Source organism: Zeugodacus cucurbitae, chromosome 2 (assembly GCF_028554725.1).
Source record: "Zeugodacus cucurbitae isolate PBARC_wt_2022May chromosome 2, idZeuCucr1.2, whole genome shotgun sequence".
NCBI lineage: Eukaryota > Metazoa > Arthropoda > Insecta > Diptera > Tephritidae > Zeugodacus > Zeugodacus cucurbitae.
Window position 1 is genome coordinate 14,745,703 of NC_071667.1, and position 26,792 is coordinate 14,772,494.

At 31.3% G+C, this 26,792-nt stretch overlaps 1 protein-coding gene across 3 annotated transcripts in view; it reads right to left on the minus strand.

Moving 5' to 3' along the window:
- LOC105218634 (putative epidermal cell surface receptor) overlaps positions 1-19,606 on the minus strand; it is a 45,160-nt gene extending 25,554 nt beyond the window's left edge. For 2 of the 3 annotated variants that reach the window (XM_011194345.3, XM_029044457.2), the window contains exons 1-2: positions 19,481-19,606; positions 13,605-14,754 (exon numbers count right to left, since the gene is read on the minus strand). In XM_011194345.3, the coding sequence (XP_011192647.3) occupies positions 13,605-14,190 (586 nt within the window). In that variant the 5' untranslated portion in view covers positions 14,191-14,754; positions 19,481-19,606. Of the gene's footprint in view, positions 1-13,604; positions 14,773-19,480 lie in introns of all 3 variants that reach the window. The other variant, XM_029044458.2, reaches the window with a different exon arrangement.
- Between the last annotated feature and the right edge of the window lie 7,186 nt (positions 19,607-26,792).

A 26,792-nucleotide genomic window follows, 5' to 3' on the forward strand; every position in this document is an offset into this window, starting at 1 on the left:
TAAAAAGTTTAGGTGGAAAATATAAAGAATTTCTTTGGTTATCATAGTTGAGGTGGTAAGCAACCATTTTAGTAAAGAAAAATAGAGATATAAATGGCGCTCACTTGTTCTGAGATATATTTCCATTCAGATATACAAATAGTATTTTCGAGTATTCAGAATCATTAATAAACGTAAATTGTAATAAATTTCTATAGCTAATACCGTTATGTAAACTCATTTTAATTGAAATATTAAATCGAATTGATACAAACAAAAGACTTAAGGCACAAACTTGCTAGTCATCATACTTAAAAAAGCACTCATATCATCGCATGTACATTTTTAAACGCATTCATGTGCAACGCATGCTGACGTCTACTTTTCCACAACATTCTATGCGCATGGCTTTTTCCAGCTCATTAATTCAAAACGCCAATAGCCGCTATGCGTTCTCGTGTTAAGCAATAGCTCTTCGCAGCTCTCGGCTTGCATTATTGTAACACTTGTTTTTCATATATTATTGCACGCTGTTTGCTACTTGCATGAGACGCTTTTTCTAATGCCTTGCGCTTATCATGCATCCAAGTCATTACCATCAACATCATAATCATCAATTCGCCTGACATTAGTTTATGCTTCTTTTGGCTTTTTTGTTGCGTCGCATATTTGTTGTTCGTGCCGGCGAGTAGCTTTTCTTGTTTTTTATTGTTTTGTGATTTTTTGTAAACGTTTCATTAAACCTAAGATGTATGGTGTTTTTTCTATTTCGTTGTTTATTCACCACATTCCAATTGGGCTTAACTTTTTCATGGCGGTTTAACGTTCAGCAGCCATGCAACATGTATATTACATTGTAGGTGTCTATATATGTATGTACAGTGGAACTTCTCTAACTCGAATCACCATAATCCGCAAAAAAACTTCGAGTTAGAGAGACTTCGAGTTTTAGAAATTTTCATTAAAACAAAAATTTTCCTAAAACATAAATTTTTCTGTAAAATATAGATTTATACACAGTTTTAATTATTTACTTCGCATAACGTTTTATTTAAAAAAAACATGTATTCTTTTATTTTGTTTGTTGCACTTTGCTATTGTTTGGCTCTCGACGTATGTATCCCTTTTATTATATGATTAATGAAATCCATTAGAGTAATATCATATATTTTGTTCTTCTCCATGCGATATAGAGGGACTCTTTTAAAATTGTATTATGCCCTGACCGAAAAGTTCGATTTATTGACGGAGGTTTGTATGAAATTTAACTTCTACTGTCAATTCATGAATTCGAGTTATAGAGATCGAGTTATAGAAGTTCGAGTTATGGAAGTACCACTGTATATATATTGTATAAACTTGTATTGCTATTTTATTTTATTTTATTTTATTTTATTTTATTTTATTTTATTTTATTTTATTTTATTTTATTTTATTTTATTTTATTTTATTTTATTTTATTTTATTTTATTTTATTTTATTTTATTTTATTTTATTTTATTTTATATTATTTTATTTTATTTTATTTTATTTTATTTTATTGCATTTTATTTTATTTTATTTTATTTTATTGCATTTTATTTTATTGCATTTTATTTTATTTTATTTTATTTTATTTGAATCAAAAATTTCGCTAAAGCCAATTCGCTTTCCAAAAGCTTTTTAAGGTCAATGTGTTCAAAACACTAGCAAAAAATGCATTTAATTTGCCTTGCCGTTAATGTAAATACAAATACAGTGTATTTGTAATGAAAATATGTTAAACACAATAAAGTAATGATTAACGAAAAATTACAACATGCGAACATTTCATTTGCACAACAACAACAACAATATACACACCTTTTTCCATCGTTTGTATTATTTATTAGACATGCGTTATGATTATTACATCACCGACGCTACATATTACAGCAGCATGCGAAGCAACAATATGCAGCAACCCAAGTCAATGATACAGCTGCGTGACGTGAAGCTTAGTAAGTATATACTCGTATGCTGAATGTTGCAGTTTGATGTGGCAGTGAGGTGTTGCTACACAGCATGTTGCCATTGCTGTTACAATCGCATTTCATTGTTGTAATTATTTAATATCGATATTGTTGTTGTATGTATGTTTGCTTTTATACTGTTATTTTGCTAGGCATAGTTGTTTTTGCCTTGATTGTCTATTTGGTTTTCGTTATTCTCTATGGCATATGGGAATTTAGTCGGTATTGTGTAGATATGTAACAGCTACGATATTCAAGGCATATTTGTTTGCATTTTTTTTTTTGGAATATAATCATTTTGAACTAACACTGATTTGTTTCTAAAGATATTAATATATCGACGAAAATTCATTTTAAACTTACTTTCCACTAAAACAATCTAAAAATAACAGCACAAAAGAGGATAAAAGTAATTTAATGATCATTTTTAAGACCGGTTGGAAATTAGGGCGTTCCAAAAACATTTGGTACAAAGTATAAAAAAAAGCTTCTAACTTGACCGATACAATTTGAGTTTAATTACTTCTTCCGCCTCTAAACTCACTTGTAAAAAAACTACTAAGTAACTCAGCATCAGCAATTGCCCAAGCCGTAAACACTCATTAAGCACAAAACTTTCTCTAATGGCTGCCGCTTGATTTAATCTAAACCAAACGAAAATACTTGAAATCGCGCATACACCAACAGTCAGCTACCAAAAACAGGTGTGTGTATACGAAAGAATGCCAAAATGAAAATAGGGAAATAAATCTTGATTTCCACAACCAGTAACACTGGCATATGAGTAGTAAGACACACGTGCATTTATTTCCCAGCTGTCAGAATGCCAAACGAATAATTTACAACATCTTCTGCTGGACAAACAACTGGAATTGCAATTAACGCCAAGTATGAAATCACCAAAGCAGAGGCGCGAGATGAGCTAGAGGAAAATCAATAAGAAATAGCAAACGTAGAGCCAAAGAAACCAGTTGTTTTCGCGGTCATTGATAAGTCAAAGTAGTTGTGTCGCGGTCGTCGATGGGGCGTTGGTAGAATTACTCACTCCACTGTAAATAGCGCATAGCTGTTTCTAAAGAAATTCATATAGTGTGTTAAGTAAGTATGTTCAACTGTGTGCTGGCAAGTCTTGAGCGCGAAATGGAATGTGCTTGGTTGATGGTGAGAGAATACGAGTATGTGGCGGCTGGGTGACTGGGGCGGCTTTCAACCAGATACATAATTGATGACATCAATTTGTGTCAAAGTGTTTTTCCGCTCATATAAATTTGAAGTTACACCAGTCCCATAAGCGAAAACTAAATAAATGCGGCAGGTTGAGGCGAATTTCTCTTTCTATAGTGAACTCTAAGGCTGTGCCAAATGGATATTACTGTCTTCGTGAAATCGAATTAGATAATTATTTATTATTATCGTTTAAACTCGAGTTTATTACTAACTTCGGTGTTTATGATTAAAAACATGAACTTTATTGTTCCAAAAATTTTAATTCAATGGCCTTAATAAATACATTTTAGTGGTCTCAATGGGGAGCACATGTGTTTACACTGCTGACTCTATAAAAAAGTTGATAATATCCAATATTTTATAACGTGTTCATACTTTTGAATGGGCGATCCCACAGAAATGTAAACGTTTTTATAAAACAGACTTCTTCGGCATCGTTTCATAGCGATTGGTATACTAACGTTTCCAAATCTGAACATTTGAAATGATCCCTCTTAGCATATACCGAAATAATTCTGTTTTTGGATTTAAAGCTCTTGGCAAATCTTGGAAATATATTTCTATGAATGTGTATGAAAACTAAAAGTCTTGAGTCTTCATGTGATAAATTGAGCTAGACTAATTTGAGTATATTGATTACTAACATATACCTGTTTGTAACACACAGTTGATCACATCACTTAACAAACCTTACAACTTGTTGACTTCTCTTTTAATAGCTATATTAACTTATTTTAAAACTCTTTTCATGCCCTATTTGTATTTGTAACATCAAAACATTTTAAAAGATAAATAAACCCAAATAAAAGACGCTGCTTTTATAATGGCCGATTTCAAGCAAACCATTCAAGACATTCGAGCGTGAAATGTAACAGAGTGTATAGCATAATTTGCAGCAAATAATATAACAATAGCACTACAAGTCAAAAAGTGAATTAACATACAAAAACAAAGATTATATACATAAAGATAGTTCACACGTAGATAAAAAGGAGTTTTATATAAAACTCATCAACTATGACGAATGAAATAATGTGCGCTCACATATATACACTAATGTGAGTTAATAAAGTTTAAAACAAATAAAAGCGAAGCTTAAATGCTTGTCAAAATAAAGTCAAGACTCAATTAAAGGGTTTATGTATACACACATATAACTCACTGTGGTCATAATAAAATTAATGTCCAAAATAAAAAAAAAAAACGTTTTAAAATAATTATTAAAAAATTTAAAAATATCATTTTAATGCATTTTTACTGGTTTGCTAATAATAGTATGCTCTACATTAACAATTGTCCTCGGATCACTCGTCTTCGTATCCCCATATTTGACATTACTTAGCTGTCAAAGTAGTCACATGCATTTGACGTTATGTAATTATGTATGCGTTTTAATTGTATCAAAAATGCCACCTCTTCAAATACAAAACCATTTTATTGAAGAAAAATTAAGATTTAATAGACAAGAAATTATATTTGCCATGATATATTTATTGTACATGACAAAAGAGACGACACATATGACTGGGTTATACAGTTTGCATATGCATTACATAATTTCACCAATTACTGCATGGCATATGCAATGGAAATAAACTAGTACATCCATTCAATTAGTAGGTGTTCAAGCGTTAAATATTGTATTTAATTGCAGCACAACACAAGCAAATTGCCATTTACATAACACTATCTGCATTAACGGCAAATTGTCATTGCAATCAATGTAATGTTGCTGCTGATTTGCTAAATAAATATCACTTAAGTTGCTGTAAATATTTGCTGATAATTAGTAGCTGAAAAGTGGTCGTAATGTCACATGTCGCCTTCATTAGTTGCTAAAATGAAGAAAGCATTCAATAAAGAAGACAAGTTAATATGTTTGCGTAATTTTTACGAAATTGTGTTGCTGCTACTTGAAAATTGCAAATGACGTTTATAACAGTCGTGATATGTAGACAGAAATGCACATTTATATACTATTTTGTATTGTGTTTATGTAAAGGTAATTATATTTAATTAATTTGTTAAATTTAAACACATTTTCATCAATTTTTATGGCCATATTTAAACGTACATAAATAAAAAGTTAACGCCCTTCTTACTGTGAAAAAGTAGACACAGTTATTAAAAAATTAAAACAAATTATTTACTCATTTCAAAATTTATTATTTATGAATATTGAAAAACAAACGCCATAAAAATCAAAAAGTGTCAGCTGAGCAAATTAAAAGTTGCACTAAAATTAAAAAAAGGCCACAAATACAATTACAATTATAAACCCATAAGCAATAAGAGTATATTTTTGTAAAATACAGTGGAACTTCTCTAACTCGAATCACCATAATCCACAAAAAACCTTCGAGTTAGAGAGATTTCGCGTTATAGAAATTTTCTTTAAAACATACATTTTTCAAAAAGCTGTAAATTATAGATTTATCTAAAGTTTTAGTTATTTACTTCGCAAAAACTTTTATTTAAATACGTTGAATCATGTATTCTGTAATTTGTTTGTTGCATTTTGCTATTGTTTGGCTCTTGGCGTATGTATCTCATGCCTTTCTTACACGATTTATGAAATCTATAAGTGTAATATCATATTTTTTGTTCGATTCCATATAAATATAGGGACTCCTTTAAAATTATTTCTTGATAGTAAAATTCAAAATTTTGTATTATGCCCTGGTGGAAAAGTTCGACTTATGGAACGAAATTTTTATGAAATTTTACTTCTATTGCCAATTTAAGAATTCGAGTTATGGAGTTCTTCGACTTATAGAAGTTCGAGTTATGGAAGTTCCACTGTATATAAAATTTCATATATTTCACGAATATTTTTTATCAATAAAAATCCAATAGATTGAGCACAGTTGGCAAATTATCGCGCAGTTACTTCATCCACTATATAAAATGCCGAATAGCACAATTATTTTCCCAAAAACGTATGATTGGCCGCCTTCATATATAGTCACACACATTCAAGCAATGCAAACAAACGTAATGCTTTGTATTACATTAACTGTGAGTTTAGAAAAAAAGAGCTGGCAAAAAAATATGCAATTAGCTGTGAAACCTGCAGTGATTTTAAATTAATTTTAACTTTGCGCTTACTTTTTCATGATTCACTGCATGGCTGTTGAGGCGTCAAAAAGGCGTGGGGATTACCAGCAAGTACGAAAAAAAACCGAAAAACAGAATGACTAGCTCCAATGTAATTTTATTGCAAAATATGCATTTCAAGGAATTATTGGTTTTTTTAGGAATTTTCAAAAGCACACGCATTTGCGTTCCATTGTCTCACGTACGACCTTGCGAGTTGCGATAGCAGTTAGGTTTTAGAATGCCAAAGTAATGAATGAAATGATATCTATATTTATTTATATGTGGATAAGATATACTTTTGAAAGAAAGAGTATTTGGGATTTATATTTGTATATTTTATAATCTGCTTTCGAAATAAATAATATTTAAAATATAAAATTTAAAAAATATAATATTTTAGTAAAGAGAAGAAAATAGACCATAAATTAAGAAACACTTTCTAAGAAAACTTAAAAAAACGGAAGCTTATTTATTGTTGTTTTTAAATTATTTTGAACATTTATACTTAAAGTATTCTTTGACCACAGTTTTTTATAACATTTTATAATGAAATAAAGTCGATATGTATTCAATTTTTAGTTTTTAAATATACATATATTTTTTCAAAGTATATTAATGAATAAAAATAAGAAACATTAATTTACATCAGACAGTCCTCTAATTTAGTCAATTGACAAATTTACTACATTTAAGTAATTACTTGATTAAAACTATTTACTGGTATACACAATTTGTTATTTGACTAATTGAATAGCAAATTAGTTATAATATAAACGCTAATTAACTCAATTAAGGGTCAGTCGAAAGCGTTTATGAGCATTAGCAAATGTAGAAATTTAACCTCCTGCACATATTTTTTTGTTTTTTAATACCTTCTGTAATTTCTGCAATTATCTCAACTTTATTAATTAATTAAAGATGATTCTATTGACATTTATTGAATTCAAATTGTTTTTTTTTTTTTGGAAAATGAAATAAAATTATTGTAAATAACATTTCAGACAGTCACTAATTTAGTCAATTAGCAGTAAATAGAATAAATAATTGACTCAATTAAGAATTCCACTGAAATTACAGTAGTTTTCCGAAAAAACAAACACATAAATTGCCAGGCCTGTTCGTTACATCGAATTTTCGTTAATTCGAGTACTCACTTAGAGGTATGTTTTTCAATAAAAATGAGATAAATAGCCGTAAATTGCAGTTTAATATATTGTTTTATTGATTATTTGTTAAAAAAAAATTAAAAACCAACACAAAACAATTTAAATCAGCTAAATTTTTCCAAAATTGAGCAATTCTGACACTTATACTTCTATAAGTGCCGATCAATAATTATAATAATAATAATCTTAAGCTTTTTTATAAAATTTAATATTTTTTTCAATTTGCACATTTCTTTTGAATATTTCAAGTTTTATTTTAAATTCTGTTATTTGAATTTTTCGTCTTTCTTCATGTTGTTCGTTAAACCGAGTATTTACGAATCCCCGATGTTCGTTATTTAAGGTACCCAATGTAACAAATTTGGTTGTTCGTTATAAGCGGTTTTCGTTAAAACGAATATTCCTTATTTTGAAAAACTACTGTATAAATTTAGGTGTTTAGAACCACGGCGAAATTATCAAAATGGAAGAGCCTCCAGAAGTCATGAGGGAAACAATCTGTGCTGAAGTATCAATTTCAAATCTAAATCATCTGAGTGGTGTATACTTTAATTGTAATATCAATCGTGTTATTATTAATGTATTATTTTTGCTGTTGAAGCGATTTTTTGTATTTTAGCTAAATTATATATAGGTATGTGAACCTTAAATACAAAGGTATTTCAGTCAGAACAGATATTTCTATAAATTTATAGCCTCTAACTCTTGTCGAAATCGCTAATTGAAGGGCACGTAATTGAAAATATAAATGTACAGACTTTCTAGCGCAATTATAGGCAAGACTTATACAAAGGTTAATGGTTTAAGTACTAAAAATTTTAAAACTTTCGCTTTTTCGTTTGTGCTCTTCACAGCTATCAAGACAAATAATATCTTAACGACTTTATCACGTATTAATTAGTTAGAGCTAGTGAATTTCTAATGCACATAACTATTCATACACAAATGAACAGTGAGTGCTTTAAAAGCGGTAATTGTCAAATAAATGTTAGTGATTGTGAGGCGTTATCTAGAGCTATGACCATTAAAATATTTATAATTGCAACAAGTAAGTCATTCTTATGTATGAGATATGTTTTCAAATATAAAAACTATAAAAATAAAAAGCAAAATTATACTCGCACAAAAATGAAAGCAAAAATATTAAAACTGCAAAGGCCAAAAACTAAATCAAGGTCTCTCACAAAAAGTAGTTCACACACACACGCAGTTGCCTTTTGTACTTGCCATTGCCTTAAAATATTTGTATATGAATGCGTTAAAAAAATAAAAAATAAAAGTGGACAAGTATAAATTTTATTACTAGCCATTCACTCTTCATATACAACATATATACTATATATATATGTATATACAAGCATATGCGAAACTTTGAACTTTGCAGACAAGTTTTTTTATAATTAAAGCTTTTATCTTTATTGTGGCAAAACTAGTTCTTAACTCAAACAATGTAGTGCGCATGAATAATGATTTGAAAAATATTAATTTCCATACAAAGTTGTTTCAACATTGTCATTTTGCACCTTGTGCTCAAGTCTTGTGATTAATGCCACGCTTACTTGTTACATAAGTTTTTTTTATCTAGAAAAACATAAACACACCGCCAAAGAGTTGTTAAAAATCGATTTGGAGCTATCGCATAAAACTTAATTATAATTATATATAAAAGGAGACCACAAATTGTCAATAGTTGTATAATCCTAAAATATGATAGATTTTGCTCAGAGGTTAGGTAATTAAATTATGTTAATTTGAATTTATTTGTTTTACGATACAATAGTTAAATTTGTGTCGATATACCTTCATGTATTAACAAAGATTCAAGTCAATCTTTGGGTTTATGTGTACTAAAAAAGATTGAAACCCAATGTAAACAACACTATAGCTAAACCATCAAAACATTTCAGAACGCTCTTTTGGTGAAATACGACAAACTTTCCCATATAAATGACAGAAAAATATAGAGAGATTCGGCATATTGGAATTTATAAATTTGTATCCTTTAAAAGAAGGTATGTATTTGCCTCAAGAAACATACTTTTATCAAACATTTAATTTTTGTTAGATCAACATTGTGTTTTTCTACTAAATATTTAATTATAACCGAATGTAACCGAGTATATAAATATGTGTGTTTTATATATTCAAAATAAACATCTTGGCATTTTACGCCAATTTCCGATTGATTGCATAAAATCATTGAAAAGTATCCTGAAGAAGTGAAAAGTGGCACATACTACAAATAACTGTCAAAGCACAACAAAGCACGAGCGTTTTAGTGTTGGCAGCTATGCTATTTATTTATGTTACAATTTGCATTTGAAATTAATTTAATATGATTTGCATAAAAATTTAGAGATGTATACGTGTAGAAGGTGAAGTCGGTAGGTTATGCAGTTTAAGCGGCCAATAAATATTTATATGAAAAACGAATACAGAAAGACAACAGTGACTAGTGAAGACACGGTTGTCTATAGAATTACATGTGCATACGACTATACAATATTTATTCAAAAATATCTACATTATTAATCGAACACTACAGACACCACCAGAAATGAGTTATAACTTTGTTGTTGGTATGTCTGAGTATTGTGAAAGCGAAAAAACGCTGGCAGAGAGTCATAAGGTAGTGTTTAAGTGGAAATTAGTTTAAACGCTGGTCACTGGAATTTATATGTGTGTATGCATATTATATATATATCAATTCATATGATTTTCTGATGTTATTTTCCAGCAGCAATGTAAATGATTACTAAAATTATCAAACGTGAAATTATTGGCGAGATATGAAATTGTACCTCTATTTAGCGCTTGTATTGGCTGACCTGTGCTAGCTCTCATAATAAACATAGCTTATAGCACAAACACAATTAATGAGGAAGTAATTCCTGTGTATTGACTACAAGCCATATTCTTAGACCAATCCAAGATAATCAATTAAAGAGCATTGAGGTTATGTCAAAGAAGTTATTATTTAAACGATTTGAATAGTCAGACTTCTTTGTTAACACATATGATAAACATAGGTTGAATAATGGTCTTAAGGGGCTAGGGGTAGTCAGGGTTAAAAAAAAATCAATTCTTTTTGCATTTTCGTTAAGTGTAATATCTTTAAAATTTTCTCTGGAAATTTTAAGTTGATCCGATAATTACTTTTCGAGTTATTCGACAAATAACAAAGAGCGCTGGTGACAATTGTAACTTGAAAACCTCTCAGTAGATTTTAATAAAATTTCTGCGGCATTTAGAATACATAATTATCCTGTGCCGGATCGAAGTTTAAGGATTAAATTTTTCTTATCCGATTGATTTTAGATGAAACTACAAGGACTTATGATTGTCACCGCAAGAACCTTTGTTTGGAACTGGATCAACAAAAACTACTATAAATTTGGAAATTACAATTTGTTTTTAAATTTTCGGGACTTCAACATTTGAAATTTCGAGACTTGAAACATTATGTAAAGCCATATTATTACTTTTGTAAAATAACATAATTTAATAGCAAAATTACTGAAATGTAATTTTTTCGTGTCTTTCTGCATAAGCTCAGTGTAATGTGTAGCAAGAAATGTTGAACCTTTTTTGGATCTAGCTTGATGTTTCCTCTAAACGTGTTCTAAAACTATTCACTTTTTATTTTCTAAATACACTCGGAGCTTTCCTGACAAGCTCAGAGCTTTTACGAACTTAAAGCTTATGAGCTTTTAGCTTTTTTTATATCATACATGCAATCAGAGCTAAACGCTTTGTAGGGGAAAGACATCTAGTTTTAGTGACTATTCTATAAACAAGAAATCGTACTAATTTAAAACGAGTTACGTTGAAGAGCGTTTTGGAGAGCTTTTCATGGCATATATTTTCTCCGGATTACAAATTTTCTCTAACTTTTATTTAAAGATATTGTCTTGATACATTCTACAAACAGAGGATCAAACTAGTTGAAAGAAAATAGCCTCAGAGCTTTTGTGAGTACTTTTTACATTACACATACATAAAATTGATAAGACACTGAGAAAACTTAATTTTGCTTAGTTTTGACTTTGTACTCTCTTTTTCAAAATTATTTACCTGTGTATTCATATTTGTTATGATCAAATAAACCGAAACAGAGAACCGTTGCGTTCAAAACTTAAAGCTTATTCAGAATATTAACTAATAAAATGATTTAAACAAAATTACATGTGCAAATTTTCCAGCCATTAAATGAAGCAAATGGTCAATTAGTTTAACTAAAAGTATAACAATATCTACACGGTTCACAAAAGTGAACTCCGTACTAAACTACAAATTCAAGTCAAGAAACTTAGTCGGTGTAAAAGTTAAGTTATAACCATAATTACCCACTAGTAGTTGACCTCCATGCCGAGAGACTAAAGTAATTAAATGGTTGTTAGTACAACATATTTTTGTTGTTCTTCTGTGCAAGATACTCATAGCTTTAATGGCTTGGCGGTGGGAATTGAGGAAGGAAAAACACCATTCACTCAGCCAACACTCGATGGCGTGTGGAGTAAAAGCTGCTCCGACTAATGTGAGAGTGAGAATGTAATGTTTTAGAGATGGTAAAAAATAATCTCGAGATATTCTTAATTTGAGCTGGAGTAAAATTTTTGAAAGTAAATGAATGCATATGTGAGATTGCATGCTGGGTTAATAAGTCGGCAAATGATATATAATGGAGAGCGGTGTTTCAGCATACGTCGGTTGAACTTTTCTGTTACAAAAACTAAGGAAATTGAGCATTAATTAAACTGTGAGATGAAACAGTTATAATAATAATCAATAATAAAATATTTGAAAAAAATATTTATTAAAGACACCTTGATGTTGTCTGAAATTTCCAGCTAATTCAACCTTCAACTCCACGCCAAAGAGCAATGCGCTTAAGCCACTCATAATTAACACGCCAACACGCCGAATTCTTCAATAACAATTAAAGTCAATCAAATTTTACCACAAATTTCCGATACAAGTTTAATTTGTAAACATGAAGAATCAATCAAGCTAGAAGGTTGCGGTCGGCCTCTTGCAATAGGTCAAAGCACATTCATCAACTCATCATTATGTGTTTTAAAGATCAAGATTATTAAACAATTCTATTCAAACTACGTGCGCCATAGTGTTTGGAACGAGCCTACATACATATACGAGTATATGAAGATGGCTTCATTATTGTTTCTATCTTTTTTTCCATGCTGCTCCTACTCAAATCATCGCAAATAAAGCCGCCTCTATGTGCATACGTAAATATCAATAGCGTATCTATTTGAGTACTGTTGTACGAGAGTGCATCCGCTCAATGCTGCGTGTTCTAATTTCAAAGCACTTAAGCCATGAAAGCATTTTTAACAGAGGAAGCGGGCGATTGATAGTTTTTTTCTTGACTATGATTTAATATAATTGTAGCATAATATGATTCGAAGTAGAAATATCGATACAATGTTGAGATTTCATCGATTAAAGAACATTTTTCATATTATGTAAATTTTTTTTTTAATATTCTGTCAATATAGAATCATAGAGAATCAATTTAAACGATTGATGGGACTTTTAAAGTTGCTTTAGGTCCATTCTAGACATAGTAAGGTATCTAACATATACCACAAATACGATGGAGAGAATTCCTAGGTTTTCAAGAAGATTAAGCTATGTAAAGAACAGTCAATGACGTCACAATAGTCGATCTTTAGAAACTAGGCACAAAATGTCTTATGTTGGATCAAAGCGATCAGTCTTATAAGTTTAGGATAGAGTTATATTTTATGGGAGCTTCATGACAAAATTCTCAGAATTTACCACGATTACTTTAGAATATATAAGGGTGTTTCAGAAGTTCATATTGTCAACGCTTCTGCTTTGCACCGCAGATATTTAGATAAAAGCAGTAAATATGAGTTATAAATTTGGCCTAAACGCAAATATAAATCACATAAATCACTTCAAAAATGCTGCAGATGATAATAATATTCACTCCAGGCATCAAGTGCAGTCTGCACCTTAGTATTCTAGTATGAGAAAAATAAGATAATTTCTTCATTCAACCAAAATGCCGCACGAATCAAATTTTTCTAAGAAATATTTCTCTAGAAACCACAAAATACATGTGTTATTATTCTAATTTACATGAAGAACTTACCAACAACATGCAATGTGTGCAACGCATTAGTGCTCTCCTCTTGCGCAGCCACTTCTGTTGCTGCAACAGCTGACGTCATCGCCGCTGCGGCCTCCGTTGTAGTCAACAATTGTGCATCATCGTGTAATGATGCTGTTGATGTGGTAGTTGTTGCTGTTGCAACAGCAGGAGTAGATGAGGCAGCAGTCGTTGAACTCACGTCACTCAACACAGCGTCAGTAGACGGCACCATGGCATCTGTAGACGTCTTAATGTCAGTTGTGTCGACGCCGTGTAAAGACGTTGCATTCACGCCAGGCTCCAACTCCGCTGCCACAGCGATTACCGGCAGTGTTGTGGTGGCGGCCTCTTCGTGCATTGTTGTTACAATTGCAGCCTCATTACTCGGCACAGTTGTGGCAGCTACAAGTACATCTGCAGCATTACTTGGCAATTCCTGAGCATTGGCCGCTGGTGCGACAAACAAAAGTAATGCACAAAATGCGCTGAAGAGCAATAGATGCAAATGTTGTGCGGTTGTTGTTGTTATTGTTGCTGTTGGCATTTTGTTGGCGTTTTTTCTTCGTTTACCGTAAAGCGCATACATTGCGGAATTTTGCGGAATTTTTAAATGTGCGCTTGTGTGTATGTGTGTGTTAAATGCAATCTATTTTGCTTTTGTTTTTGTATTTGTTTTATTTTGCTAAAACTCTGTGTGCGCTAATTTAATATGAATAAGTTGTTGTTGTTGTTTTTTTACGTTTACTTATTACATTCGCTGTAATCTTTTCAATTGCACTTCCCTGTTTCGTCAGCACTGTATTTTTTACGATTTTATTGCGCTGTTTTTTGTCGTTATTGTTCGTTTTGCACCTCAACAAGGTGCCAGTTTCAGGTGCGCGAATGCGCTTTTGACGGTTTTACGATTTTTTGGCGCTTATTTAATCACCAATTGTGAACTTCGGCGATTTGCTGGGAGCGTTGATTTTATCACTTCGTGTTTTAGATTGCTCACTGAGTAGGAGCGTTATTTTATTATAATTTTTTATTCAGCGCACCCAATTAAGGTCACTGTAATTTAACTTTTTTGCGGCTATCGTTTTGACACAATTTTTACAGAAGGGAAATCTGGTTTTGAATTTCACAATCACATTTTTGTCAATCAAATTAACTGGAAATATAGATAAATCTATATAATTAAATTTTTATTTTTTATTTTTAATATTTACACAATATTATTTAAATTATTAAGCTTGTTTACATTAGTTTATTTATTTCATTTCAATTTTTAAATCAATATTTAATAAACACAAATGTAATCTCGAGTTGCTCGCTTAAGTCTTTTGTTCTGCCATTAGCCTAGTTGTTCTCCGGCATGCCAGTTGTCCTTTCACACTTTACCACTTCATTTACTTAATTAAAACTATTAGCAATCAACCTATTAGTAAGATTTTAATGCGCTATATTGTGTTACTCAGATTACCATACAGTTATGTATTAAATGAACAACAACAATAATAGCTTAACTGAAACTATGCCAAACGCCGTTAAATAGTACTTAACTAAAATGAGGTTGATATGCTATAAGTATAATTACAAAAACCAAATAGTTGAAAACAATAAATGGACATAACCAATTGTAGAGAGTATGGAAATTAGATACCTATCTCCACAAATCTATAATATAAAAATGAATCGGAAAATGTGTTGCTAAGCGCATAACTCGAGAACCACTGAACCGATTTCGCAAATTCTTTGTTTAGAATGTTTTTAGAGGTATCGGGATGGTTCTTACGGAGAAAAAAAATTAGAAAAATTGCCTGAAAAAGTCTTAAATCCACAATTTTCTAATCACCCATACAAACAATTTGTGTCGTTAGTCTCGAAAAAAAGTCGAGAAGGGCCAAACCGATCTGGCTAATTTTAGTTATGAAATATTTATGGAAGACCAGGGAAGGATTAGAAAGTAAGTATGTATCGAAAAATTGTGAGGAAGACAACAAGAAGATGATTTAATTTGAATTGACAACAAAATTATAAAAAAAAAAAAAACAAAAAATAATAATATTTTGAAAGTTGTCATTGTTGCTTTGTTAAAATATTTTTATCATTGTTCAATTGTATAAGGCTGTGTCGATAGCCCAAAACAATTTGTAACAAGTAGGGAAAGGCAACTGAACATTTTATACTCTCGCAATTTATTGATGTAATTTTATTACACGCAATTTGAAATAAAGTCAAATAGAATAACGAAAATCAGCAAAACTTGATAAATTAGTACATGAGGGTTGAGGTAATTCCAGAACCGATTTCACTCATTTTCAACGCCCAGTTATAATGGGAATAGGGGTAACTTGGCACCTGTTAGTAGGCAGCCAAACGGCAATTCGGCCTTGAAATTACTCCTACATTGCAAAAAGAGCTATAAAAAAGATTTTCCAGATATTCAAGTCGCTGGAGGTACTGCACAGGACTTTAAAAGATTTACGCGACAACGAAAATATTTTTGGTGAAGCCATGATTCTGTTGGCAGGTGATTTTCGCCAGACTATTCCTGGATCAACTGTTGCTGACGAACTAATTACATTCCTAAAATCATCTCATTTGTGGCGACAAATAAAGAATCGCCAATTAACAACTAACATATGAGTGTTTTTCCAACAATATCATACTGCGATTGTAGAAATAGTTGAAAATGGTAGCGACACAGTTGACACCTCGATGGATTAATAACATTTTTAACGGGTTTCTGTCACTTCATGGCCTCGAAAGAGGAGCTTTATCGTGTTTTTCCTGACATGAAACCATAATATAATAAACATAAATGGCTGATTGAATGACCTATATTTCGTCAATTTAGAATTTCGTTCAAGGAGAGTTGACACAGCTACAAACCGGGATGACGTATTAAATTATCCCACAAACTATTTTAAATTGCTGGACTATCCCTACTCACTTGCAATTAAAAGTAGTGTGAGTTGTCATCATACTGCGTAACATAAAACAACATTAAACTTTGCAAGAGAACAAGACTGGCTGTGAAGAAGGTAATCAATATCGTCACCAAAGCCAAGATAAAGCCAACTATGAAATTTGGTCATTTGTTACTTTCTCCAATATACGAATAAAAAAATCAAAGTTTTACAAATTATGATGATTTACGCGTTAACACAGATCTACAATAATGTCTATCAATCATTTTAAAATTTATCGGCTATTTCGTCTTTATGCGTAAGAATTTTTTCTCTGCATTGAAAGATTTACTAATTTAATGTATACCTTAGCCACAAAAACGTGTGGCCGGGTCTGCTAGTATTTCATAAAAAAATCAAGGAAAAATCAAAAGGAAAATAAATGGTTTCGACTAACAAATTTTGTCAGTGTATGTTGCCAAAATGTCGTAGAACTGCAAGAACAACCTCTAAGAAGAAAAACTCAACTGCAATTCTAAGTTAAAACCGGTCTTTTGCTAGCACAAAGGAAATAGAGGAGTTGCAAATACTTTTGCATTCTGAATTCCGTTGCCAGTATTAGCAGCAGCTGGTTAAGCTGTTTCTGTTTTCTTCTGCAATTTGGATTTGCTATTATTATATTTTATTATATTATTAACTATTTTCACAATTTTTCCTTCCATAATTATCGATATGTTATTCTATATATTGACAAAAAACAAATTTAATTAAATTAAAAATTTATTTTATGTAAATTTGTAGTACAAATTAAAAAATAAATAAATATCTTAATATATTGAAACATATATAAATGAAGCTCGCTATAATATTAAAAATGTTTTTAGAAGAATTTTGCTCAAATAATTTAATTTTTTAATTCATGGAAATTGCTCAAAATATATTTTGTTAAGCTTTATGACATTCCAAATATTTGATACAAGGTGTGTTAACCATTCGCTCGCTAGGAATTCGTTCCAGGGAAAGAAATATCTTTACGGAGTAAATTTTTGCATATTCTGACCTATGAGGTAAAAATTACATACTCTGACAAAAGTATCATGACTCATGGTATAAAAAAATCTGGCGTTTCTAAATAACAATTATCCTTAATTTTATAATCTCAGTAACTTTATTGCATTTATTATTTGATATCTAGCTTAAAGCTTTTATAAAGCTTTCACTCTTTATTCAGCTTATAAAAATCGTAATTGAATAAAACATGCTAGACCAAAGTACTTGAAAATCTTAGTATTGCAATTTAACTTTACCATTTCTACCGTCATTTGATTATATGCCACAATATTTTTGCAGTTTCGTAAATGGTTTTAAATTAATAACAAAGCTTATGGTCTGTTTTGCGAAGCTTTCACTAAACCAAAGCTGTCAGAGCGATTTTGAATATAATTTTCTCAAAAACTTTATGGTTTCATTACATTTTGAAGAGCATTTTGTTTTTCGGAAAGTAAAGCTTTCGAAAGCTTCACAGAAATACTTTCCTTGTTTCGAAAAGTTGTGCTTTTTTAATTTTTTTATTAATATCTGGAATGGAAATTACAATAGACTAAGGAAAAAATTAATGTAAACAAAATGTTTAAAAGCTTTTAGTTAATAGTTAGAACAGTGATCTGATTTCAAATAACAATACAATATAACACATATATATATATATCAATCTCAAAAACATTTTTTTATATGAGTTTCATGTCAACTTCAAATTTTTTCTGAGACTAATGATATGATCATTATAATGCATTATATGTATATATTTATGTTTTGTTTACATTCGCTTAGGCAAAATATGTTTTATATCGTATATAGATAAGGAAGAGAGTATGTTCCACGAAATAACGAAATAAAACCGCAAAATTAAAAATAAATATGAACACGTGTTGATATAGTCTTGCTATCAAATTATGTGACACGTTCTGCTTTATGACGTCACTTTTTATATTAATTGCTTTTTTAATCACAACAAAAAGGAAAAAAACATTTTTTACACATTTAATTTCAAACAGTTTTTAAATGTACTGAAATTCAAGATTTTTTCATTTTTTGTATGAAATTTTTAATTTAACTAATTTTCTTTTCGGCATTGCTCATAATTTCATCTGCACTCAAAAGTAAAATTTGGTGTTTGTTACTTCAGCTATTGTCATCGCAGTTGTTGTTATTGGTGCATAACAAATACCCGCCATGTAAATGAGTTGGCAGTGGTAACCTGTAGTCTGGCACATGCAGAACATAGCATAGCCGAGCAGAGCAGGCATGCAGACAAGCGCGTTCAAGAACTTGTTTGGCCACAACTCGTTTAAGGCAATGAAAGTTTGTCAGTATGGGTTGTGGTTGATTAGTTTGCTGGCTGTTTTTGGTTTAGGTTTAGGTTTTCTATACATATGAGTACAGCGTGTATTGTATTGCTGTTGTTGGCACTTCAGATGGAATTATGGTATTTTGTGTGTATTTCAAATTCAAATCATTGGAATAATTTTGCGAATGGCAGAAAAAAATATAAAAAATATAGTGACACGGAACAGTATGCAACACAAAATTATTATTGATTATTTTTTAAAGTTTATTAAAAATATATATATTAATATATACTCAACACAAAATTGTGTTTTATATAATATTTTAGGAGCGCGGTTGCACATTATATATTATATTATTATATTATTTTTTCCAGCATTTAATATTTTTTTCTTTTAAAAGATGTGTTTAAAAGTCCCACAAATGCACTTAATTATGTTTTTTGAATTTTTCTATAATATTTTATTTATTTCTTAATTTTTTTCTATATTTCATTTATATATATTTTCCTAAATTAGTTTTAAATTTTCCACAGCACATTTGACACAATCTCTATCTGAAATAATAGCAAATTTGCAAGCACTCAATCCAACACCGGCACTCCATAGAAATATACACCAATTCAGTTTGTTCATTTACCGGTCACTCGATCCGTTGCGCTGGGCGTATTCACCCGTTCCAACCAAAACACGAACTCAAACTGATATTGCTACGGCATAAGCCAAGACGTTAGGCCCCAACATTGGTAAAACCAGTTAGTCAGCCAAGTATACATAAGTATGTATATGAAGCTAAAAACATGAAATAGTAAAATCGAGCAGCTTAAAGAGTTGGCCGGGCAGCCTTCAACAGATGAGTTGAGATTCATAAAGTTATGCGCATACATACATACAAACACACACACATACATACATAAATTCTTTTCAACCTTGTTGTTGGTATTGTTTTGTCTTACACTATTGCTGCAGTTAATACTGGTGTTTGACTTATTGGCTGTGGTTGAAATCGGGGTGTGGTGAGTTTCACACCCAGCACTTGTAGGAGTAAATAACAAATAACTGAGATTTTTACGGTCATGCAAAGTAAAAAACAAACAAAAACTAATAAAATTACAAAAACATTTTTTTTTTATTTTAGTTGTCTTTGCTTTTCAGTCACGTACAACACACAGCGTTTACACCATACACACTTGAATGCATTATTTTCGATGCTCAATGATAATCGCCAAGTTGCAGTGATATTATTTATTTATTTTTTTCTTTTTATATCAAATGCATACATATTTATATTGGTATATTACAATACAAAAGAGTAGCTATAAAAAATAACTAAAGACTATGCACGCGATAAAATGACTAACTAACGATCAGGTGAGCGGCTTACGCATACATTGGCGCTCATTGCTCTCTCACACGCTCGCACACTCAACTCAACTCAAGTGGTGAATAACTTCAAATGTTGTTGAGTTCAAGCGCAACTCTACAATGTTCACCAACAGCAGCTGAGCAAATATTCCGTTGGCACTTAGTAAGCAGTGTAACTTTAATTCATATAAAATTAACAAAAGAGCGCGAATTGGTGATCTACATACTTGCAGAGTTCAGCACGGCTTAATGGCGAGCGCCGCTAACAACAATCACTTGCATTCTCTTTCGTCTGAAATACAAATGAAATGTATGCAATATGTATATAGAAGCGGTGAACGTTCACGCATCGCTCGTGATTAGAGTGGGGGGCAGTCGACATAACAACAAAGAAATAACAACAATAGCAATAACAAGCATGTGTTATAAGTAAAAGCAAATGTTGCTGCTGCTGGCGTTGTTGCCAAATGAAGCGTTCATCTCCACGCTTTGTCTGGCTATTCAACTACACAACCATATATACTACACTCACATACATATACACACACATATGCATGTAAAAAATCGCTGCATTATCGCATATCCATTTGGTTTCAATGACAAGCAATTTTCGCGTGAAATAATTGCGAAATCCGCATAACTTTACCGTTGCGTTTGATGAATGAACTGAACGATGCAAGCGCCGAGTTTCGTGCTTAAATCTTTCGTTTGCCTCCATGTGTGTTGTATGAAGATCGGTTTTTAATTGTTTTTCGTTAGTTAAACCAATTTTTTTGTTAATTGTATTGCAAGTTAACGGCACGACACACATAATTAATTTTCGTTATTATTAGTGCAAAATATAATGGCAATTAATTAGTGCGCGAGTGTGCACATTTGTTGTTATTACTTGTTTGCGAAAAAATTATATAAGCGGTTGTATGTAATGGATGCGATTGCTTTGAAATCTATGACTTAAAAAATACACTAAAACATTTTGTGTTTTAATTTTATTAATTTTTTTGACTATCTCCCTAGTATGATGCTAATATATACACACCTACAATTCCCAATATTATCGTTTAATATGTCCACAAATTTAATCATAGGAAATGTTGTCTGTGGAGCTTACACTGCTCACTTTGGGAAGTTATTCATCTAAACAGTATGATTCATCAGAAACAATTTAGGCATTTCTGGTTATTGAACCGTATGAAAGCTTTTAGTTGATATAAAATCTGGACTGATTTTTGCAGAAATAATATTTTTTTTTATACTTCATCAAGCACAAATATCTAGGCAGTCATGATTGCCGAAGTTACATCGGAAGCTTAATAGTTTTCTTATGGTGCTAAACCAGTGTAACCCATGAAAAATTTAGTGATTTTCGTGAATATTTTGTAAAGAAAGTACTCGATCGATTGTTTCAAAGTTTTTCGGACATTATAAGGTATATTTTTAGCTATATTTTAAGATTGTTTTCTTTACAAAAATATTGAAAAATAACAGAGTTATGTGCAGTCTTCGAAGGTGCCATAAAAAAAGTTCCCCAATTGCTGACATGATTCCGGCCGAATGAGTAGCTGAAGCAAAATAATTCCAAAAGATTATTAAATATCGTAGGTCCATGTATAGTCGATCGGTCAATTCTTCGTTGAGTTATGATTTCAACAATTTTGAAAAATGTCGTTTCGAGAAAAACGTGTTTAAAGTTTAAACTTTAGAGATATATACCCGCGAGCAGCAAAAACTATTCACAATACGACCTTGCCAATTTCGCAGAATATTTTTGGAAGTATAAACTATGGAATAAGCAAATTTAAAAAAATATATTTTTCGAAAGTGTCACACTGGTATAGCCCCTTAAGCAAACTCACAAATAGTCGGTATAAATATAAAAATTGTATTTCGATCCTTTCAAGAGCACATTATTCGTCGGGGTTTAGAATTAAAAAAAAAAAAATAAACATAATGGTAACAAAATTACTCAACTCTCAGACCGAAGAAGGCTTTTATTCATATGGAATATTGGTGAGTTGAAATTGTATAGAATATACTTATATACTTCCTTACTTATATATGTATATACAGGTATATTCCTTAAAGCATACATATAATAGGTTTCATTATACTTATATACGAGTATACAATAGTCAGTGAAGCGCTGAAAAATAATCTCAAAATATGCACAAGAACACCCCACCTACACCACCATCATCAGCCGTTCAAAAACTTTACAATACAAAGACGAAGAATTCTGCATACAATTGCAGCGCTGTGGCATGCAACTGGCAGTGCTGTGAAGATGCCTTATGGCGGCTCGAACTATGGCGAATGACTGTAACGCTGCCTATTAACATTTTGCATAATTTTTTAGCATTTTTCTATGCTTCACTTCCAACCGCGGTGCCTTATGCGAACTCTTTTGTGATGCAGCCAGCAAAAATCGTTCTGTTCTACACTCTATTCGTAAGCAGTCACTTGTACGTATGGTTAATTTGTACCCTTGCAAATGTGTATGTGTGGGTGTGTGGGTGTATGCTCTGGTGGTTAGGTAAATACTTGGTAATAATCTGTAATTTGCATAGAATTTACAATTTTTACTCCATACTCGACATATTAAAGATTTCTCTGTTATGGTTGATGGCACATACGAGTGTTTGTATATGAGTTGCATTTGAATCATTTATCAATTAAGTTATTTGCTGAGAAAAAAGGTGAAATTTAGACCTTACAATTGCAGAAAATGTTCGCTTTAGTTAAATAATGAAAGTATTTTCTCTAACTTAAGTTGATTGAAGTGATTTAGTGACGAACTATTCACCTTATGTTTTTCTTTAATAATCTACCTATATATATTTGTTCAAGTCCAATTCCATGCAATTACTTCATCACACCCAAGCGACACATTTTCAAATGCCAAAGAGGTGCAGCACATATGGATCAAGTTAATCATATCTCAGTAAGCATTCATTAAATTTATAAAAAAAATATTTTGGAGCTAACAGTAATAGATCTGCTATCGTAGATTCTTAGAGCACAAGTAGATCTATACTTAATCGCCTCACTACGTTAAAGTAACTTTCAAATGCTTGATGAAAAATTCTTCAACATCAGATCTAGTTCAACAAGCTCCATCCCAAATAATAAATCCGGTTTGCTTTATATAAAATATATTATAAATAAATATTTCTCATTGATATTTTGATATATACATATTTAATAATAATAATTTAATAAATATAATACAATAAAAAATTTAATAATATTAAAAAAAAATATTTAAGAATTGTTGACGAAATAATATGCGGTCTAAAATAACCACCAATGTACTTTCATTTTTATAGAAAACAAAACGTAAAAAGCATCAAATTTCTTATTTAGAATTTGAATACAATATAATTTTATTATGATATCATAGGAATATATATATATATATATATATATATATATAAACAAAACAAAATAAAAATTGAAAGCACATATTTTGCGCAACAAAAAAAGCAAAAATATGAATAACCCAAAATTTTAAATGAAGATAAGAATTCGTTTAACCGGTTAAGGTTGAATTTCTCAAACAATAAAACAAAGATTTCCGGATATGCCAGGTAAGTGAAGCATTGAAATGAGTGACTAATATTAAAATATTTTTTACTTTTGCTATTAATAGTGCTTGGAAGTAATTTTGGTTCCCACACATACATTTTGCAGACGGCTTTTTATTTGTTTACACAGAATTAACTGCAACACTTATATTTACTTGCCTAAAACACGTTATTTGCTTCTGTAGCATATTTATTTGAATGTCTTATTACTTTATTAGATGCTTATATATATAAAATATTAATATTATGACGGAATTAATAGCGTGGCTGACCGTTTTCCGGGTGCTTTTAGGTGCAGAGCTCGGCTATGACAGATCAAACAAGTAAGAAAAGGCTAAGTTCGGCTACAACCGAACATTTTATACTCTCGCAATTTATTGATATAGTTTTATTTATATAACACACAATTTTTCCCATATATTCGTTCAATAGAATAACGAAAACCATAATATATAGTATATGAAGGCTGGGGTAATTCCTGAACCGATATCACTTATTTTCGCCACCAACACTATACTTAATTTTGCTAAGACATCTTACATATTAACCAATATATGCGGAATAAAGCCCACCGTATTTTTGAAAAACCTATAATTAGGTATATGGGAGCTAGCGGAAGTTATGACCCGATTTTAATAATTTTTTGAACAGACACACACTATTAGAAGAAAACGAATTTCTCTGAATTACATTAAATTATCTGAGAGGTTTACCGATATTTTCGGTGAAAAATGACCCTTAGGCACTGAGTACTTCATGGGGCCTTGAAAAGTTAAGGTCCGATTTCGACAAGTAAAGCCACAGATGATATACAGCATGTGTGTAAAGTTTTATTCCGCTATCTTCATCGGTTCCTTATGTATATATTATAAAGTGAAGGATTCAGATGGAATTCCAAATTGAACTATATGGAAAGTAGTCGCGATTGTGAACCGATTTCGCTCATTTTCCACACGTGTCATCAGGGTGTCTAGAAAGTATTATGTACCGAATTTCATTGAAATCGGTCGAGTATTTTTCGAGATATGGTTTTTGACCCATAAGTGGGCGACGCCACATCCATTTTCCATTTTATATCAATGGGTTATATCAATCGTACAGACGGACGGACGGACATACAGATATCTTAGCAACTTCGTTGTGAGATTATAAAAAAAATTCTGTAATAATGGTTCAAAAAAATTTACTTAAAAACAAATTTAATATTATGAAAAAGTGAAAAATTCGGGTGTAACGGAACATTTCTTAAAAAAACAGCTGTTAGTTTTAAAGAAATTTACTTTAAATTTAATACGCTAATGTTAAGTTATGAAAATTCTAAAAATCTAGAAACGATGTTACCGGAACAGGAAATGAGGCAACCGCAACCGGATATGGATTAACCGGAAATGGGGCAAGCGGAACCGAAAATGATGTTACCGGAACCAGAAATGAGGCAACCGGGGACCGGATATAAGGTGGTCACATGTATGGTCACCGCATATGATGTTACCGGAACCGGAAATGATTTAACCGGATATGAGGTCGTGGTAATGTTACCGGAACGGAAATGTGTCAACTGGAAGCAGATATGGGATAACCGATGGAACAAGATATACGATTTCGAGATATCTATTTTAATCGTATGTAATCGGGTCCGTAAGGAAAACGACTGCAGAAAGTTTGGTTTATATAGTTTCTTTCTAGTGCGATTATACCAAATTTTACTTGTATTATGGCTTCGTTACGACACTTTATAGGTTTTCTGGTTTCGCCATTTTGTGGACGTGGCAATGGTCCGATTTCGCTCAATTTCAATAACTAATACAGTCCCAAGGAACATGTGTAGCAAGATATCTTAATTTTTACTCTATTTATCCGTTGTACGGACAGAGGGACAGTCGGATTTCAAATCGTCTCATCATCCCGATAATTTTGATATATAATATATATCCCTATATCTAACTCGTTTAGTTTTATGACTTACAAATGTTATGTGAGCAAAACTATAATACTTTTGTTGCGATGGTATAAAAATAATTAATGTTGTACATAAAGTATCCAGGTGTATGTTTTTTTTATGAAAAAGGTCTGCACAAAAATTCAATATATTGGTATAATCAAGAGCAAAGCTTAGCCCAACCTTAAATTACTCAAATTCATTTGTAAACATATACATATATATTCAAGGGTTCCGACGCACTAACTCGCATATGTGTGGGTGTAGGTAGGGAGCAGTACGTTAAAATTTATACGCAATACATTCGTGTCAACATATCAATGGTACGTACATATGTATGTCTATGCGTCTCACATATTCGAATTATCCATTGGCGACAAAAAGCAAAATGATTTTTAACTTCGCTTTACTTTTACTTTCGTGTGTAACTGGTTTGTGCGCATGCGCATGCGTAGCTGTTGCGATCGTTGCAGCCTTTGTTTATCCATTTTAACTCCGCGTTCGTCTTTTACACATCGCTCGCGTTGACTTTGTTGACTATTGTTTTGATTATTTGTAATTTACTTATTTTTTTCCAATGCACTCAATAAGCGGTGTGTGCAAGCGACATGAGGAAAGTATTGCATGGCTCCGAAAGTGGTTGCCAATCAATTTCTGGCAACACAGCATGAAATTACAATATTGTACAATAAATATTAGCAACGCCATTATCGTCAAAGAGCTGGCAACTAACTGCATATTGATTTATTGTGAATATATACATATTTACATATATGGTTTTTTATAATGACTCCCGAATTAACAAAGCAATTTTCGGAATATTTCGGTAATTTTTTAAAAGCTTTGTAAACCAAAAAGAAAAAAATTTCGAATATGCGCAGCTGCAAACTACTCGATTACCGTTAATTGTCCAGTGATGCGTAAAAAATTTAATGGCACGCGGCAATACTGTTTTTCTCAGCTCTTTACGAGTATTTTTAACCTTTTTTACACAAGTCTCCCGTGACCTGCTTGAGTTTTACACACACACACTTACAGCTAAAATATTATATATTTATTTTCGT